Genomic DNA, 16,468 nt, shown 5'->3' on the forward strand with positions numbered 1-16,468 from the left:
GGTGCTGATGGCGTAATCACCTCTTGCTTCTTCTTTGCCACTACTCTATAGAGGAATCAACAACAACCCACCAACATACAATTCATGTTTATCATTTAAAAGAGAGTGAATCTTAAAGGAATAGAGAGTCATGAAAATGAAAAGAGAAAAAACAACAATTCAAAAATATTACGAAAAACATGCAAGCATGTGGCTACAATATGTGTGTAGATAAAAAATGGGCAAAAGATGGGTGTATCAAATATTAGAGGAAACCCACAGAACCACCAAATGCATCCTCGGACCTCCTCCATGGACCATGATTGACCCAAAATTGAGGAATTCACCGAAGTGTTCTTGTCAAAACTCTCAATGACTACTTGAATAACCCGTGCTAACACATATGCCCATACTGATGATGTTCCCTTCAAGAAGAGAATGACCCTATCAATATAGAATATTATGCTCACAATGTATATGGACACGACTTAAAGTGCATAACACTTATTCTTCTCCAACCTTCCAATATATAATGCCCACATTGTCACATCAACAAACATCCATGACACACCCTACATGCTTGTCATGTGCAATGATCGTATGCACAAACTATATGTGTCTGCACACATTACATACAAAGTGCATCAAAACTCTTAAAACAAAATGTTACAAGCAAATCACAATGTGATGCACTTGCCCTTGTTTTTACAACACATGAGACATAATATTTTCACAAAAATCCAAATATTTGTACACAAAAAGGTGATGTATGTTTTAATGGATTTCAAAATCTTAAACCTTCCAATATATTCAAGACTAAAAATAAATTTATATACTTTTCCATTCTTGTCAAACAAGTCCTTCGATTTTAGGCTTTACAAATAGCATTTACTCTTAACTTCCAGAGCAATAGGCAACCCCATACCTCTTATAGAGACAATGCTAACAATGGTGTATGTGGCTTAACACATTGTCCTTGAGAGCTACTTGATAACCAACACATATGCATTTATGAAGCATCAAAACATGCAATAATACATTTCAAAATTTATGGATGTGTATGGTGTATCCTTGAATGAGATACTAAATAGATGCCATTGAGATAAGCGATTAAGGTTCTCTTGAGAAGTTAGCATCAACTTTAGAAGATACTCATGTCTCATTGACATTTGACGGTGACAATTGAAATGCATATACATATATAATTATATTTATATGTATATGTGCAACATCATACTTAAAATATTGTAAAGAACAAAAATTCCAATCATTATTTAGGGAATTGCATGGACACAATAATTGTTCGATGACAGTAGCCGACTTTTCAATTTTTTGAGGAATGTGTGTTTCAAATGGCAAGCAAAATTAACAATGTGTCTCATTATTGCCTTCTAAAAATCGGCTTATTATTTCACTCTAATTGTTCCTTAGGCTCCTAGTGGAGATTTTTGTTTTCGTTGTTCCGTCACCAGTTATTGAATGACATATAATGTTGACACAAAATTACATGATAATATGAATCTAATGATGTTGAAGTTGCAAGGATATATGTATGATGTATCTATATCTTTGTAAATTTCATATACATAAAAAAATGTTGAATTTGTAAATGCGAGTTCCAACTCAAGCTTGATTTTATAATAGATATGTTGAGTAGTCTTATCAATCCATCATGCATGGGGTTGGAGTTGGTGACAAATCTTATGAAATGTGTACGTAACATGGTGTAGGAGTGCAAGCGGTTCAACAAATACTCCACTATTGTAAAACTTAACGAGTTGTTCCATGATTAAATTACACCATTGATGGGAATCATGCAATCAATACTTCAACTCAATTTTAGAGGGATTATGATACCCTCTAATGGCTACCACCTCTCATCATTCACCTTTGAAAATATACTCCATGATCTATTTTTTTAAAATTGGCAAAACATTGCTCCTGAAATGGGCAATAATCAACCCATATACTCTAATTTCTAAGATGACTATGTTTTATATAAATTACATGGTCAAGTTCTTAAGACTTACCAGTGGATTGATTTCTTGTAGGTTGTAATAGTGTTTTTGCAAGTGCATTGATACATGGATTTGGTATTAAGAGTTTGAAAATGATTCGAAGGGTCTTGTGAAGTTTGTCTTGTGCTTTAACCAAGTTACTTATGCTTGCTCAAAAGCACCAAGAGTGAAGAAACACATGAAGGAAGAGAATATCAACTATATAGGAAAGCCCAAAGGAGCATAATGATTGCTCATGCCATGAGTCATATGCTCTCCTTCTTTGCTTCCTAGGAGGTGAGGACTTGGTTGATACCTGTTTTAGCATGAGAACTAGGGTTTATATGTGGCGACTAATTCTACATGAGCAGTATATGTGGCGACTAATTCTACATGAGCACCATGAAAGTTAGCTTAGATTAATCTACGAATGTCAATATATTAAATAAATTTATTAAAATACGCTCGTCACCAAAAAAACGTCGAATTTTAGGGAGAGTAATACAACGCCGGTGTTACCGTGTGGATTGAATGCTTCGGAAAGGTTTTGATTTCCTTTGATGGGAAGGTAGATGTTAATAGGGAGGGAGTCATTGAATATCCTAAAGCTTTGATTGTTTTAAATGGTTCAATTGTGTTCATTCGTAGTGTATGGATTCATGGTTTTTTCATCGACAATCTAGATCAATGTAGCATGGTAGGTGCATTACAGTGTCTCGGAGCCCATAATGGGTTGTCAAAGGATGATTTTACTAGCCTCAAAACTCTTCTATTCTCTGCCAAGAGCTAAACGACCTGAGGTTAAGTCAGGGAAACATAATCTGGCAGAAGCCACGTATGTTTTTGTTCATTCTCGGGATTTGATATGCATGTGGCAGACACTGTATGGTTTCGTTCGGGGTGAAGCTCATTTTGGTAGTGGTCGAGTAAGGTACCACCACAAACGCACATACAAAGAAGAACACAAGGCCCATGCGTATGTATACACCTCTGGAATGGGAAGCTTTCAACAGTTTTTTCTTGGCAAAAAGACACAAGAGACCACACACCCATGTATGTGTGGACATGCATGTATGTCTCCACACGAAACCCACCGTTGCTTTAAATTGTGTTGCGACCACCACACACGATTTGCCACATGGACGACAAAAGCAGTTTCTGAAGGTCACACACATACAGAGAAGAACATAGGCCCGGGTGCATGTATACACTACACCCTTGGAATGGGAAGCTTTGTACAGTTATTTTTTCCGGCGAAAAGACACAGGAGACCACACCCCATGTACACGAATGTTCGTGTCTTGCCTCCACATGAACCCACCCTTGCTTTAAATTGGGCTGCCACCACTCACGATCTGCCACGTGGACGACAAAAGCAGATTCTCAAGGCCACGTGGCGAAGGAAAAGAGGAAAAACGTTTCTTAAAAGTTTTTTCAATTTGTTTTTATAAATTTTAAAATTGTTTTTGCTTTTTTTAAAAAATAGTCGAGAAGGAAAAATTATGAAGAAAGAAGAAGAAGAAGAAGAAGAAGACGAAGAAGAAGAAGAAGAAGACATTGTGTTTACTGCGAGAGACGGACTGAAGTTCTTCTTCTTCTTCTTCTTCTTCTTCTTCTCTTGAAGATCACCCTGAACATTGTTTCTGCAGAGAGATTCTTCATGTAAGATTTTATTTCTCTCTGTCTCTCTCTGTATATACACACACACACACACACATACATATATGTTATGCATATGGCGGAGGATGAGAACGCCATCATTTTGAACGATACTGTGAGAACCCTAGCATCCATGTCCATTGATTCGAGCTCAAGTAACACTGTCAAGGTTAGTTTTCATGGTTATTCTTTTCCACTGCTTTCTTTTTTATACTGGTCTTTTGTTTTACTCCTGAGAGAGATGATGTTTTGCTCTGCTGAAATGATCGATTTGTTTGTGTATTTGATGGTGTAATCAAAATTTCAGTGTTAGTCTTTTTTCTTCTTTTTCTTCTTCGTCTTCTTCTTCTGTGTTTTTTGATTTTGCCTCATGAGAACGAGATGATTTATGAACTGATCTCCATTGGAAAAAAAGTGTGCTTTCTGATAGAGAAAAACAAGGTTATGTAATGCCGTCCTGCGCTTTTCTTCACTTCTCCTTAGAGATCCTTTTGTGGAGAGAATTACTTTTATATTGCACTAGGTTAGGGTGAAAATTGATCTTTGTTTGTAAAGGAAATGTGTTTTTTCTAATCAAAACACCAGACTTAGTTCATATGGCTTTGTGAAGTGAATTGCTTCTGTGTTTAGCTTGATTAAATTGAGACTGATCTGTATCAGAGAAGGCAATGTGTTTTCTGTTCGAACCACAAAACTTTAATTACTTTTTCTGTACTTACTCTATACTCCTGAGGTGGTTTATGAAGCATCTCTTTGTTATTTATCTTGGTCAGGGTGAATATTTCTCTGCTAGAGAAGACATTTTTCGGTCTGATCGAAGTGCTAAGGTTAGTCATGATATTTTCGGGTTAGGTTAGAAATATTGGTCTGTTTGAAAAGGGACCCTGTTTCTTCATTGGAGTGAAAAGGTTTGGCATGCTTTCTTTATTCTGTGTAACTCCTAAGATTGTTTATGAAGTGGTTTTTTCTTGTTCTGCTTGGCTAGGATGAATGTTTCTCTGTTATAGAAGGAAATGTGCTGTCTGATCGAGGCATATTGAGCAACAGGAGTCTTGCTAAAGCAAAGTTTATGTGTAGCTCTGGAGGGAAAATACTCCCTAGACCCTTAGATATGAAACTCCGTTATGTTGGTGGAGAAAATAGAATGATCTCGGTGCCAAGGAATATTACCTATGCTGATTTTCTTGGAAAAATGGTGGACATCTATGGCCCTGACATTGTTTTGAGGTACCAACTGCCGGATGAAGATCTTGATGCTCTCGTATCTGTTTCATCTGATGAAGATTTAGACAACATGATGGAAGAATGTGATAGGTTGCATTTTGCTGAACTGTCATCAAGGTTAAGAGTGTTTGTATTCCACGAATATGAGGTGGATGCCATTGATCTACAGGACATACTTGATCCGAAAATCTCGGAACAGAAATTTGTTGACGCTATAAATGCAATGTCCTTTGATCTACCCTCTAGGGAAGCCAACCGTTCACAATTTGCAGAGTTTTATTTAAATAACTCTACAGCTTCCTTCAATCCATGGGATGCGATTCAAAGACGAGATAGAAATTTTGCACTACATCAGGAGACAGAAACTTTCCCCCTAGATGTCCATATATCCTCAGAAAACTTTCACATGATGAATGCTATTTCTTCTGCTGTTGACGAATCACATCCAGTATCAATGTCTCCCCTTGATGAGTTTTTAGGGGAATCCACTTCAATGACAAATATTACCCATGAAAATGAGGGTACATATTCTTCTGAAAATGGTGGAGATGATTTCTACGATCTTGAATATGGCAGTTTCCAAAGCTTGCCTGTTTCCTCACAACAGAAAATTCTGAATGAGGAATATGCAGAAAATGATCTCTATCGAAGATCTCAAACTCAAAATGAAGTAAAGCGCAATGAGGAGAATGGATCTGGGAATGATATGGACACCTCAAGACATTTTGGTCTGCAGGAGGATCTCAAAAATCTGGAATCAGAGGAGCATCATCAGAATATAGACAGTCGATGGCAGGGTTCAGTTATGGAACTTAATGTAGGGCACTTGAATGCAAATTTAGTACCTGATATTGATCTACTAACAGAATTTCAAGAAGAATGCTATCAAGCTGAAGATACATATTCTGTAATTGTTTCAGAGTTGAATGGCTTGGAGCAGTTTCCCTTGAACTTAGAACCCCATAACGAAGTAATTCACAATCAAACATTGGATGAAGAAAATGCGTTCCAGGAAAGAGGTGAATACAAAGAATCTTCTTATGCATTAGCACAGAAAGCAAATTTAGTAAACATCATTGGTTCCAATTATATGCATGAACAAGCACTCACGAGTCCAATTCCACAAGGAAATTCTGCAAAAGAATTTCCCACCAGCTTTATGTTGACACCTGAAGAATGTAATGTGGAGATTAATCAAGAGCCAGCGCGGGGGCATGTTCCTGCTCATGACAAAATACTTCTAAGTTATCCCTACACCCTTGATAGTGTTGGAGTACCACATTCAACTAATTCTGACAGATTAAATCAGAGAGTTAAGCAAGAGAATGAGGAATATTACGTGCATCAAGTCTCTCTGGATGCTGTAAATACAACCTCCTACTTGTTTCCAAGTCTAGATGGAGTTCACGAAGATGATTTTCTGTATCAGAGTGTTCAGCAAGATGGGATGGAAAAGGTCTCAGGGGCATTTGAGCTATACCAAAGTGGTTCAGAGGCTTTATCCAGGAGAAACAATTCTCCAGGCATTTCTCTAGCAGAAGAATGCAATGTACAAGAAGAAAGTAACACACATGGATCTACACGACACAATCGGGAAGCATTAACTTCATCTATTATGCATCTTTCTCCGCCATTAGACATAATTTCAGATTTATTAAGTAGCTTGCCATCAGAGAATCCAAAATTAGGCAGCCTACCATCAGAACCACTGCATTTGCTAGATGCTTATCCACATCAGGAAGGGGATAGTTTGACTGCAAGAGAGGCAGCGGAGGAATTACATACAGAGGATTCGTGTCACCATAAGTCATCCGAGAAAAGAGAGTCTGAAGATCCAACTTTTCATTCGATACAGAATTCGTTGGCTTCAAATGAACAATTTGGCAGGGTATCAACAGCATTGAAAAACGCTTTTAACAATGGAACTGCCCTTGATGAAGGCAGTTTGCTCAAAGCTGGAGAATCTGTAAATACATCAGCCCTTCGTTCTGTTAATAGTTTGGCCTTTGCATCATTAATTGAAACTTGGGAGGCATCTTTGCTACGAGATGATGAGCACATGCAAAATGCTGCAGTTCTTGATGTGGTGCATGAAGAGGCTCGAGAAATTGATACAGTTGAGGTGATTAGCTATTATGTGTGGTCATTTCTAGCTATTGCAAGCATATATTTCATGCTAGAAGTATGGTGATGCAGGAGTCTGGAGTAGAGCTTGATGAGCATGATGATTTCCAGTCTTTTGATTTTGGTCCCAGGAATGTCGCCACTATTGCAGAAGAGGAAGCGACAGCCCGTGGTCTACAGGTATACAATGACCTTAAGTTTTATGAATCTTTTGTGCTGACTGCATTTTGGTTTTTATATTATAATTACTCTGCTCCTACAGACAATTAGAAATTGTGATCTGGAAGATTTGCGAGAGTTGGGATCTGGCACATTTGGTACTGTTTACCATGGAAAATGGAGAGGATCAGATGTTGCAATAAAGCGAATCAAAGCAAGTTGCTTTGCTGGACGGAAAAATGAACGTGATCGATTGGTATGGGTTCTAGATGCTCCCAAACACATTTGTTCTGTTAACTAGGACATGATAAATATTCTTTGCAAGCGAAAGCCATATCACATGCCTGCTATTACAGATGGCTGATTTTTGGCGCGAAGCATGTCTTCTCTCTCAGTTACACCATCCCAATGTTGTAGCATTTTATGGTGTTGTACCTGATGGACCCGGTGGAACCTTCGCTACTGTGACTGAGTATATGGTCAATGGTTCTTTAAAGCAAGTTCTACAAAGGAAGGACAGGTACAGATTTCATATACATATGCAATGTCCACAGAGAGTCTTAATCATATTTGAGAAGTTTGATCATCTTGGAACAGAACATTAGATCGTCGTAAACGCTTGCTTATAGCGATGGATGCGGCATTTGGAATGGAATATTTGCATGGGAAAAATGTTGTCCACTTCGATATAAAATGTGAAAATCTTCTTGTCAATATGAGGGACATCCAGCGACCTATTTGTAAGGTGGTTTTCTTGACCTTATTTCTCTTCCTTTCCTACGGCAAAATGATTGCAGTTACGATGTCAGATATCACTCATTAGTGAAATGTAGTGAAATTCATCTGTGAGATTTTAAATTAGTATTCTTTTAAATAGTGTGCTGGCTTTGATGGATGAAATAAGGAGAGGATTGCACTTTGATGAACTGGCCTTCATCAAATGCTTAGTTTCATTGAATACTTGTATTGTGTCGCTACATTAGCTTTGTATTATAAGTTAAATGTTTTGTATGCTCTGTTTTTCAGACTATGTTTGACAATTTCATGCTTCTATCCTAAATCATTTTGCAAGTTAAATTATTGCACTAAAAGATTTGAAACTTGGGTTTTCTTAACCTTGGAATAGTGTTCGCCCTGGTTTTGAGCTTGGCATTTATGCAAGCCATATTCAGAGGATCCATTTTCTTTGGCAGGACAACATTCATTGTTCTAATGTTTGGTAACCCTCGCAGGCCAGTATAAAATTTCTCCCTCTAGAAGTCAAACCACATTGAGCTCAAGACATTCACGAGCAAATCGATGCAGACATTATGAGCTCACAAAATAGGAAGTATTATGTCTTTTCTAAAAGACAAGCAGGATCCAGCTCAAGAAGTTGAATCACAAATCCATTTCGCCACAGTAGAATTTATTGAAGCTGAGGAGAAATAGAGCATCATCTCATAGAAGATGGAAGGTTGAGAGAGCAAGAAGTTGGATGAGGAAGAGCAAGATGAATCCTCCAGAGTCCACAGGTATGGAGATTATGATGAAGAGACTTCATTGCTGTCTTGCTCTCATTGACCCAGGAGATCCATGTGTTTCAAATCCAGAAAGAGAAGCATGCAGTTCTCTAGCTCTCTGACAAGCCAAGTTATGTATGAAATAGTGCCAACGTTTGGTGATCTTGATGAACTCACCCCCAAATAACTTGAGAACATAAGTTCTGAGCTTGCCAAGGTTTATACTACTCAACAAGCTGGAAAATGGGCTGTTTACTGAGTGGAATATAAGACATTTATAAGTGAAAATTTCCAATCCCAATCAGGCAGCTGCAATATAGTGGTCGTGACAAGCCCAAATTTTTGATGTTTGATATCTTGGTGACATCTTTCAGTACATTAAAAAAACTTAAATGCTGTGCATGACATTTAATGGAATTGCCAATTGGCTAAAAAACTTTAACCTTTGAGGAGTGATGATCCTGAATCCACCAGTCCACATGAAAATCTGTATCTCTGTTGGATAAACATTTGTGGTAAAGGTGCAACATCACAAATGTCTTCGTCTTCATGTAAGCAGGGTAGTGGTTGAGATTTTGAGATTCTAGAACTCAGACATTCACCCATTATTACTCTGGTTGTTCATCGCTGCTGCTTCCCCCCTCATTGTGAGGTGTCTTCTTGCTTTCTTGGTGACCATTAACTTGCACTACCTCGACTTAGCATTAACTTTCTCGACTACTTTCTGGTCTTCCCTTCCTCTGGTGATAATGATATATTGGAACTGGTCCTTAGTTTCTTGGTTACTGTAACCTCCTGCTTCAAATGCAGCATGTTAGAAGGGAATTCTCGTAAGATTCCAACAGCTTTTGGATTGCTACTCTTTGTCTTATCGAACTTTTTGCTTATTGTTGCAATCACATTCCGTGTGTCATTTTTTTGTTCAAATGCTGTCAGAGCCATTGTGGTCTGCCAAACACATTGAAAGTTTCTGTGTACATCCATGTAGCATTCACTGGGGGAATCGAAAAATTGGCCAATGACCACAGGACTGAACAGATATACCCATTGCAGCTTCGCAGAACTTGGAAAGAAAGAAAGCAAGGTTAGATCCTTCAAACATCAGTTGTTTGAAACAGAATGCAGGAAAAAGAAGCATGCAGATTCCACGAGTCTCTGGTCGATTGTATATTAAAACCCTTCCTTACAGATTGATACTCTCCCTGTGCTCGGTTGGAGTCTCTAGAGGGAAGGGTGGGAACCCATCCTCAAGAAATTCTGAAAAGGTTGGAAGATCTGGCCAAAGGTGTTAGCCCTGTAGATATTTCCTGGCAAGTTTGATTACCATTACAAAATGTGGATACTGCATTTGAATAATGATCACTTTACATGACTAAGGGGGATCGCCCCCGCACCTAAGTATTCCTCAATGACTGATAGCGTATCACAAGTATCGTGAGGGAAACATGTAAACACCCCGCCGTATGCTGGGAGTGCAATAGAAAACCTGAAATCCGATGTGTACCTCCTGGGCCTCTGGAAAACTATGATTTACACACAACAATTACAGAGACCTCATTGTTTAAGTTCTGACAGGCAGTCTTCTCCACTACTCCATGACACTGGTTGTTTAACCATTACAAGGATCTATCTCCTACAGTCCTACAGTGTACTAAATGTGTTTTCTTCTGAATATGCTCATGGGTGAGATAAGTTTATTACCCTTTATGTCATGTCCTATGGATATATATACACGGAAATGCCTATAGAAACTCTGGTAGACGAGCCCTAGATTACCATTATATGCACCTAGCAAATAATTTATTCATGTTAAAAGCTTCAATGCGTTTGTCAAGGCCAAACAATTATGCTTTTTAGTCAGCGATATTTCTTTGAAGTACAGACTTTGTATTTAGCTCATATAAATATAGGTTCCCGAGATATAGATGTTAGAAACATAGTTCATTGGTTTTCTTTATGAATTAGCACGCTCTCTTTCACGTTGATGACATGGAATGGGATGCCATTACTTTCTTCCATGGTGTGCATGATGAGGTTGATGCTTTTCTAGCCATTCGAAAAAGAAATATTAAGTATGTTTGTTTTTGGGGTTACGCTTGCTTCTTTTTCTCCTCTCATTTCCAAGAATTGCAAGTTTTATGTTGTCTGCTGCTATGAAGATATAAGTTCAAACTACTAGATCTTCATTTAGTGGAATAGAGTTGGTTTGGTTTGTTCACATTTAGAAGGATATATGAGATGCACTGTAGGTTGAGAATTGAGATAACCACTTGGTCCTGTAGCTCATATGCCTTAAGTTGCTGGGATGATACCCTTTATTTGTTGCTTTCATCTACACGCAATTGTGCTGCTTAACTTGTGCACATTCATTACTACTACTCTAAGGTGGTTGGATAACCATTTGAATGTCCAACTCATGTACCACTGCAATTCATGATCCAAAAGTGCTGGGGAAAAGTTCTCAGAAGATTGCGATTTATTTATGATTTTCATCTGAAATTATCTTGACCGGAAACAAAATATTTTTTGCATAAGTCAAATTTCATTGTATAAACGTCATTTCAGGTTGGAGACCTTGGCTTGTCTAAAGTGAAGCAACAAACGTTTGTCTCAGGAGGGGTAAGAGGAACATTACCATGGATGGCGCCAGAATTGCTGAATGGCAGTAGTAGCTTGGTGTCGGAAAAGGTAAGAAAGAAAATTTCAGAACCTTGATTGTTTACTTAAGGAAGCTTTGATTATGGAGATAATGGGATTCTACTCCTACACGTCTCAGGTTGATGTTTTTTCGTTTGGCATTGTGATGTGGGAGCTCATAACTGGGGAAGAGCCATATGCAAACATGCACTATGGAGCTATCATTGGTAATTGTTGTCTTAAGCTTCTTGTGGTTGTGACTTGAATGTATGTGGCAAATGAAATGTTGCTTATGTGTCTCCCTAAAGATATTTTTGTGGGTATGAATGCATAACTACAAGGTGGTATTGTCAACAACACATTACGCCCAACAATCCCTAGATTGTGTGATCCAGGATGGAGGTCATTAATGGAAAAATGTTGGGCAGCTGATGCAGCTGCTAGGCCAACCTTTTCTGAGATTGCCAGAAGCTTACGTGCGATGGAAGCATCCTTGAATGTGAAGGGCCAAGGCCAGACACTGATCTTGTGACGGTGTGTAAAATATGCGATCGTTTTTAGATGCATGCATATCTATATTCTTGTGTACAAATATAACAGGCTCATTTTTTCATGTGGATTTTACATGCATTCTTGTAATTCTTTGTTGTATAAAAGGTTATTGGAAAAATGGGTGCAATCTGTTTAATTGATGCACTTCATTCCTATATTTTGTTGTGTAATAGCTTTGAGAAGAGAATTTGTAGATACTGGAAATCAATTGAGTAAATATTCACCTGAAGAGCTTTCCTGGTGTTCCTGTTTTTAAATAATAATGTATAGGTTGATTTTTTTGCTGAAAATAAGTTTAGGAAGAGCTACTAGGGATATGATAGGATGAGCAGTATTGTGTGGAGATAATTGAAACTCGATGCAATAACTAGGTAACTACTAGTGTGTACATTTAGAGAAGTGCTGTAGAAGTGTATAGGTGGGCAAATTGCCTATAATGAGACTAAAAAAGAAGGGCGCAGAAGTTTAGTCTTTTTATGAATGAGATTTCTGAGGAAATTTGTAAAGAAAGATGTTGAATATATTCAGCCAACCATAGAGTAGATAAATTGTGGTGCCAATCAATTGTTCTATTTTGCGACATTTACTTGGTTTGGCAATTCTGAATGGTGGTAGACGAACAAAAGAACATAATATATTACATCAGAATATGGTCTTTATAATGTAAAATCCATCTGCATCAATTCTAATGGATTAGATTCACCATCTTTGCGGAATACGCGGAAACCGCAAAGGCTATGAGTTGAAATCTTGATGCGCATTGTTATATAATGTCTTCAGATACTTGGTTTGAGATGATATACACATTAACAATTTGCTCCAATGCATATGGGTTCACAAATCATTTTCTAGGTGGCAACAATAAATAAGAGGCAATGCTGACAAGGGATACTATGGGCTAGAAAGAATGGTGTTTCGAACCCATGGCCCATAATTCAACATGGTAAATGCTTGTCCCTTACTAGAATCTATGCCTTACTTAGAGAACACAATCAAGTGGTTTGTTGGCAAGGAATTGTAATTTGTCACCAATATCAACACGGGCTCGAACCCATGACCCAAAGAACACAAAGGGTGAATCACCGTGTAAGACACATAAACCACCATGACACGTATAAAAGGAACAACTGAAGTGTCAAGGACAAGAACCAATGATACAGGAAAGCTAAGAAAGCCTTGACAAGAAAGAGCAAGCAAGTCGTGGCCGGGGAGATTCGAACCCATGATCAGATCAGGAGAATTTCTGATAAGATTATAGCCAACAAAATTACTGTCTCCTGTTTTCATTTGGAAGAAGCCTTTACTGATATATGAGAAGGTCGAGGAACTATGGCTATGGCTATGGCTATGGCTATGGCTATGCCTATGGCCACCACGTGCTTCGTCTGCCATTCTTCTTCTTCTTCTTTTCTGAGCTCCCCATGGCTCTTTCCTCTTTCTTCTCGCAGGGGTTTCCTCTGTTCTGCTATCCCACCGAACCGCCCTTCCGATGAAGAAGACACAATTCGACCTCAGGTCGCGCCTTCTGTGCTTCGCACCCTCCGATCAGCCACAAACCCAAAACCTAACTCTAACACAGAAGGAAACCATGACTCTAGCTCTGGTCAAAACCCTACCTCTAATACTGACACAATCCCTATCCCTAAAACGGAAAGACTCCTCGACTCTGGTCCTCTCACAAACCCCAATTCTAACACTGACGTATTCTCTAAACCAAATGCAGGAGAAAGCTTGATCGAGAGAAACCTTCGAAAGCGGGCAGCATCAACTGAGAAGAAGAAGAAGAAGATAGTTACAACAGATGGACAGGACTCATTTGAATTTCCAGATCCTGTTACTTCCTCTGACGGCCAGAATTTGGTCGATCTTCCTGTCCAATCAAGGGTGGAAAGGTATGCAAAATATGAGAATTGTCCTATTTCTAATGTCTTTTGGGAAGAAAAGCCGCAGGGTTTGGCTATTGAAAGCTTCTATAATTTGGATTTCCATATCAAATCTTATCGACTTGCCCTCCTCTTATCTCTATTGCTTGAATCAAAAGATGTAGTCTCTTCTAGCTCCCTTTTATGGTTTGCGTTCACCCCTGAAATGGCTGAAAGTCTCCTTTCAGTGTGGAAGAAGAAATTCCCTCAAAATGATGACCTTGATGATCTTATATTGAAATGGAAGAATAATGTTGCTGAAGAGTTAGCGAAATTGATCAACGAAAAAGATGTGATTCAATTGGCTGTGGAGAATTTCTCGTCAGCATGGGAAACCAAGGTTTGGTCTGAAAGAGTTTTGTCAGGGGAAGCTGTTTCTCTTGTTACTTCTGTGATCTTATCGACAGAAATTGACATACTTTTAGGAGCTTCTAATGATGCTAAAGGTATTGTTGGTATTAAGAGGAGATTAGAAAACTCTTCGGCTGGCCTGAGTGGAGCTCTGATGCAACTTCATGGTCCACCGTTAGACCCTATTGACTTATGGGAAAAGGTTCTTAAAGAAACCCCATTCATTCTTAATGGAGATGCTTTTCTATATGATTATGCAATTATCTTGCCTTGCAAAAAAGGAGATTTTCTTCATGTGGAAAAAGATTTCAGTGATGTGCTACGGTTGATTCAAGATCGACTAAATGCAGATCGTCAGTATTCGGGTCTAGTAGCAATGCTCCGACAATCAGCATCGTCTCGTGACCAAAGTCTCGGAGAGTTCTATCTTTTAATTGCTCCATGGTATTGGGTTATGCCCATGGATTTGAGTGAGCTAATACCAATATCGAGCATTCTATTGATTGTTTCTTGCATTGTCACATCTTGTTTCCCTTCGGCATCTCTTGATATTGGGCTTGCATGGGATCCCTATGCAGTGCCTCTGGGCTGGCTAACCATCATAGGATCAATCTATGTGGCTGATAAAAAGAATCTTCCTTTGGTTCTCCCCTTTTGGAATTTGGGGGCCATTGGGAAAAATTCTCTCGGTTCTCGCAATTTTCCATCTCGGGCCTCATATCTGAATGCATCAGCGGAATCAGCCTTTGCTGCGATCGTCACATCTCTTCTATTGATTGCTCTCGGTATGGCATTATGGGGTCCTTCACAATATAGCTCAAAAAGTGTATTTGATTTGCATGGGTATGTGTTGGTTCCTCCAGATCTCTTTTCACACTCGAGTGTCTTTTCCAAGCTCTTGCAGGCCTCTTCTGTGGCTACGGTGAAATCTGAGAATGAGAATCTTAACTTGGCTATAAGCCCATTTATCGTTGCTGGTCTTCTAGGGCTTAATTTTTCTGCTTTTAGTCTCTTCCCTGGACCACACACTGATGGTGCAGAAATACTGAGGAATTTGCTTGGGAATTCAAAATTGGCTGATGATATTGTGTTCATTTTATCAGTGTTGCTTACTGTATCGCTCTTTAGTCACAACCCCTTGCTGGGCTTATCATGGGTGGCGTTTTCGGCTTTGTCAGGATCAGCAACCTTTGTGATAGATGATGTCAGTGAGCCCAACTTTTTAACTCGTGCAATTGGTTTTGCACTTGTTGTGGGTGCAGTGACATGTTTCATTCCTTTTCCTCAATGATTATTGAAGGCAGTAAATATATGGTGGTCATAAAACTCAGGCAAGGTATGATGCAGTCATGCCAGTATCTCGTTGAATGGAACAAGTAACATTTACAAAATGAGATGAAAATGGGAAAAACAACGTTGAAATGTGTATAGAGAAAGAGTTACATGTCACCTCGGGTTTGCCTTACCAAACGGAGACTTGCCTTTTTGCTTTCACAATAGAGAGTAGGGTAGCGTTGCAACCAGGTGGTGGATTTGTGAGGGTTTTATATATAATAGTACTTATTCTAAACCCTTGATTTTGCTATGTGAGAACAAGATCTTTGCGCATTAGAAGAGAATATTATACAAAATCTCTGCAAAGAAAACAAATTTCATCTTACATGGGCTGCAATAGCGTGAGTATACAGTTTTGGGCTCTAAATGCATCAATATTCAGTGAGGCAATAGTGTCAACATATGCCATATGACGAGCCATTGGTGTCTTATCAATTTCACCATGAGAAATTCTATTCAACAAGCAAAACAATCCAGAACTATTTCAAGATGAATGAAAGTACAAGTCTTGTATGCCTCAAGTGTGTTATTTGCATTAGATCTGTGTCAACCCTGTGACTAATCTAATCTTGATGCAATTAATTACTTCCTACATAGTAACAACTCTTTGTTCATATTCATTTTCATTTGGTGATGAACACACTATTGAGCCCACCTAATGTCATTTATCCTCATCTTGAAATTATATGTAGCTCTATACCATCTTCATTACTTGGCAAACCTATACGTGTATGGATAGTTGTATGTTAAGACTCATTGAGAGGGTCTTCACCACTTCATTGCATCCAAATAAAAAATCCTGACCTTGTGTACGAAAATAGAGAGATTAAAACTAATATGTTGAAACATAGTTACATGCAAACTAAATGAGGCTATTGTTTCTATAAATGATGCTGGTTAAATTTTCATTTATGGATGATGTGTTGTACATAATTTGAATTCTTTTTCAAATGTAATTTGCAAACATCGGTAAAGCGGAATAAAAGGTGACAATGGACAAGAATTAAACCATCTCCAATGTGTTTAG

At 38.5% G+C, this 16,468-nt stretch overlaps 2 protein-coding genes across 5 annotated transcripts; both read left to right on the plus strand.

Moving 5' to 3' along the window:
* Positions 1–3,495: 3,495 nt before the first annotated feature.
* Positions 3,496–12,073, plus strand: LOC147850373 (RAF-like serine/threonine-protein kinase 24). Of its 4 annotated transcripts, XM_087336129.1 has the most exons (10): positions 3,501–3,804; positions 4,409–4,462; positions 4,621–6,981; positions 7,056–7,163; positions 7,246–7,398; positions 7,499–7,662; positions 7,740–7,887; positions 11,210–11,332; positions 11,421–11,508; positions 11,623–12,073. In XM_087336129.1, exons 1-10 carry the CDS (start codon positions 3,706–3,708, stop codon positions 11,811–11,813), a joined length of 3,489 nt encoding a protein of 1,162 aa, XP_087192255.1. In that variant the 5' UTR covers positions 3,501–3,705; the 3' UTR covers positions 11,814–12,073. The 4 variants fall into 4 exon arrangements, 2 of the variants coding, with proteins under 2 accessions (XP_087192255.1, XP_087192257.1); XR_015531645.1 differs by lacking the exons at positions 11,421–11,508; positions 11,623–12,073 and adding an exon at positions 8,375–8,656 and having other exon boundaries at positions 3,496–3,804; positions 11,210–11,334; XR_015531646.1 differs by lacking the exons at positions 11,421–11,508; positions 11,623–12,073 and adding an exon at positions 8,336–8,656 and having other exon boundaries at positions 3,497–3,804; positions 11,210–11,334.
* A 1,057-nt stretch (positions 12,074–13,130) lies between these two features.
* LOC147850374 (uncharacterized) lies at positions 13,131–16,225 on the plus strand. Its single transcript, XM_087336641.1, has one exon. The coding sequence runs from the start codon at positions 13,163–13,165 to the stop codon at positions 15,395–15,397; it is 2,235 nt and encodes a 744-aa protein (XP_087192767.1). The 5' UTR covers positions 13,131–13,162; the 3' UTR covers positions 15,398–16,225.
* Positions 16,226–16,468: the final 243 nt, after the last annotated feature.

This window comes from Azolla caroliniana, unplaced genomic scaffold (genome assembly GCF_043228905.1).
Source record: "Azolla caroliniana isolate FFs.n. ecotype wild unplaced genomic scaffold, voAzoCaro1.0.p SCAF_21, whole genome shotgun sequence".
Lineage (NCBI taxonomy): Eukaryota > Viridiplantae > Streptophyta > Polypodiopsida > Salviniales > Salviniaceae > Azolla > Azolla caroliniana.

Bases quoted from the DNA above. Each gene is read 5' to 3' on its own strand.
- LOC147850373 (XM_087336129.1), top strand. From the start codon at position 3,706: ATGCATATGGCGGAGGATGAGAACGCCATCATTTTGAACGATACTGTG. The intron at 3,805-4,408 runs GTTAGTTTTCAT...TATCTTGGTCAG, and splicing joins GCTCAAGTAACACTGTCAAG to GGTGAATATTTCTCTGCTAG. The intron at 4,463-4,620 runs GTTAGTCATGAT...CTGCTTGGCTAG, and splicing joins GGTCTGATCGAAGTGCTAAG to GATGAATGTTTCTCTGTTAT.
- LOC147850374 (XM_087336641.1), top strand. From the start codon at position 13,163: ATGGCTATGGCTATGGCTATGGCTATGGCTATGCCTATGGCCACCACG.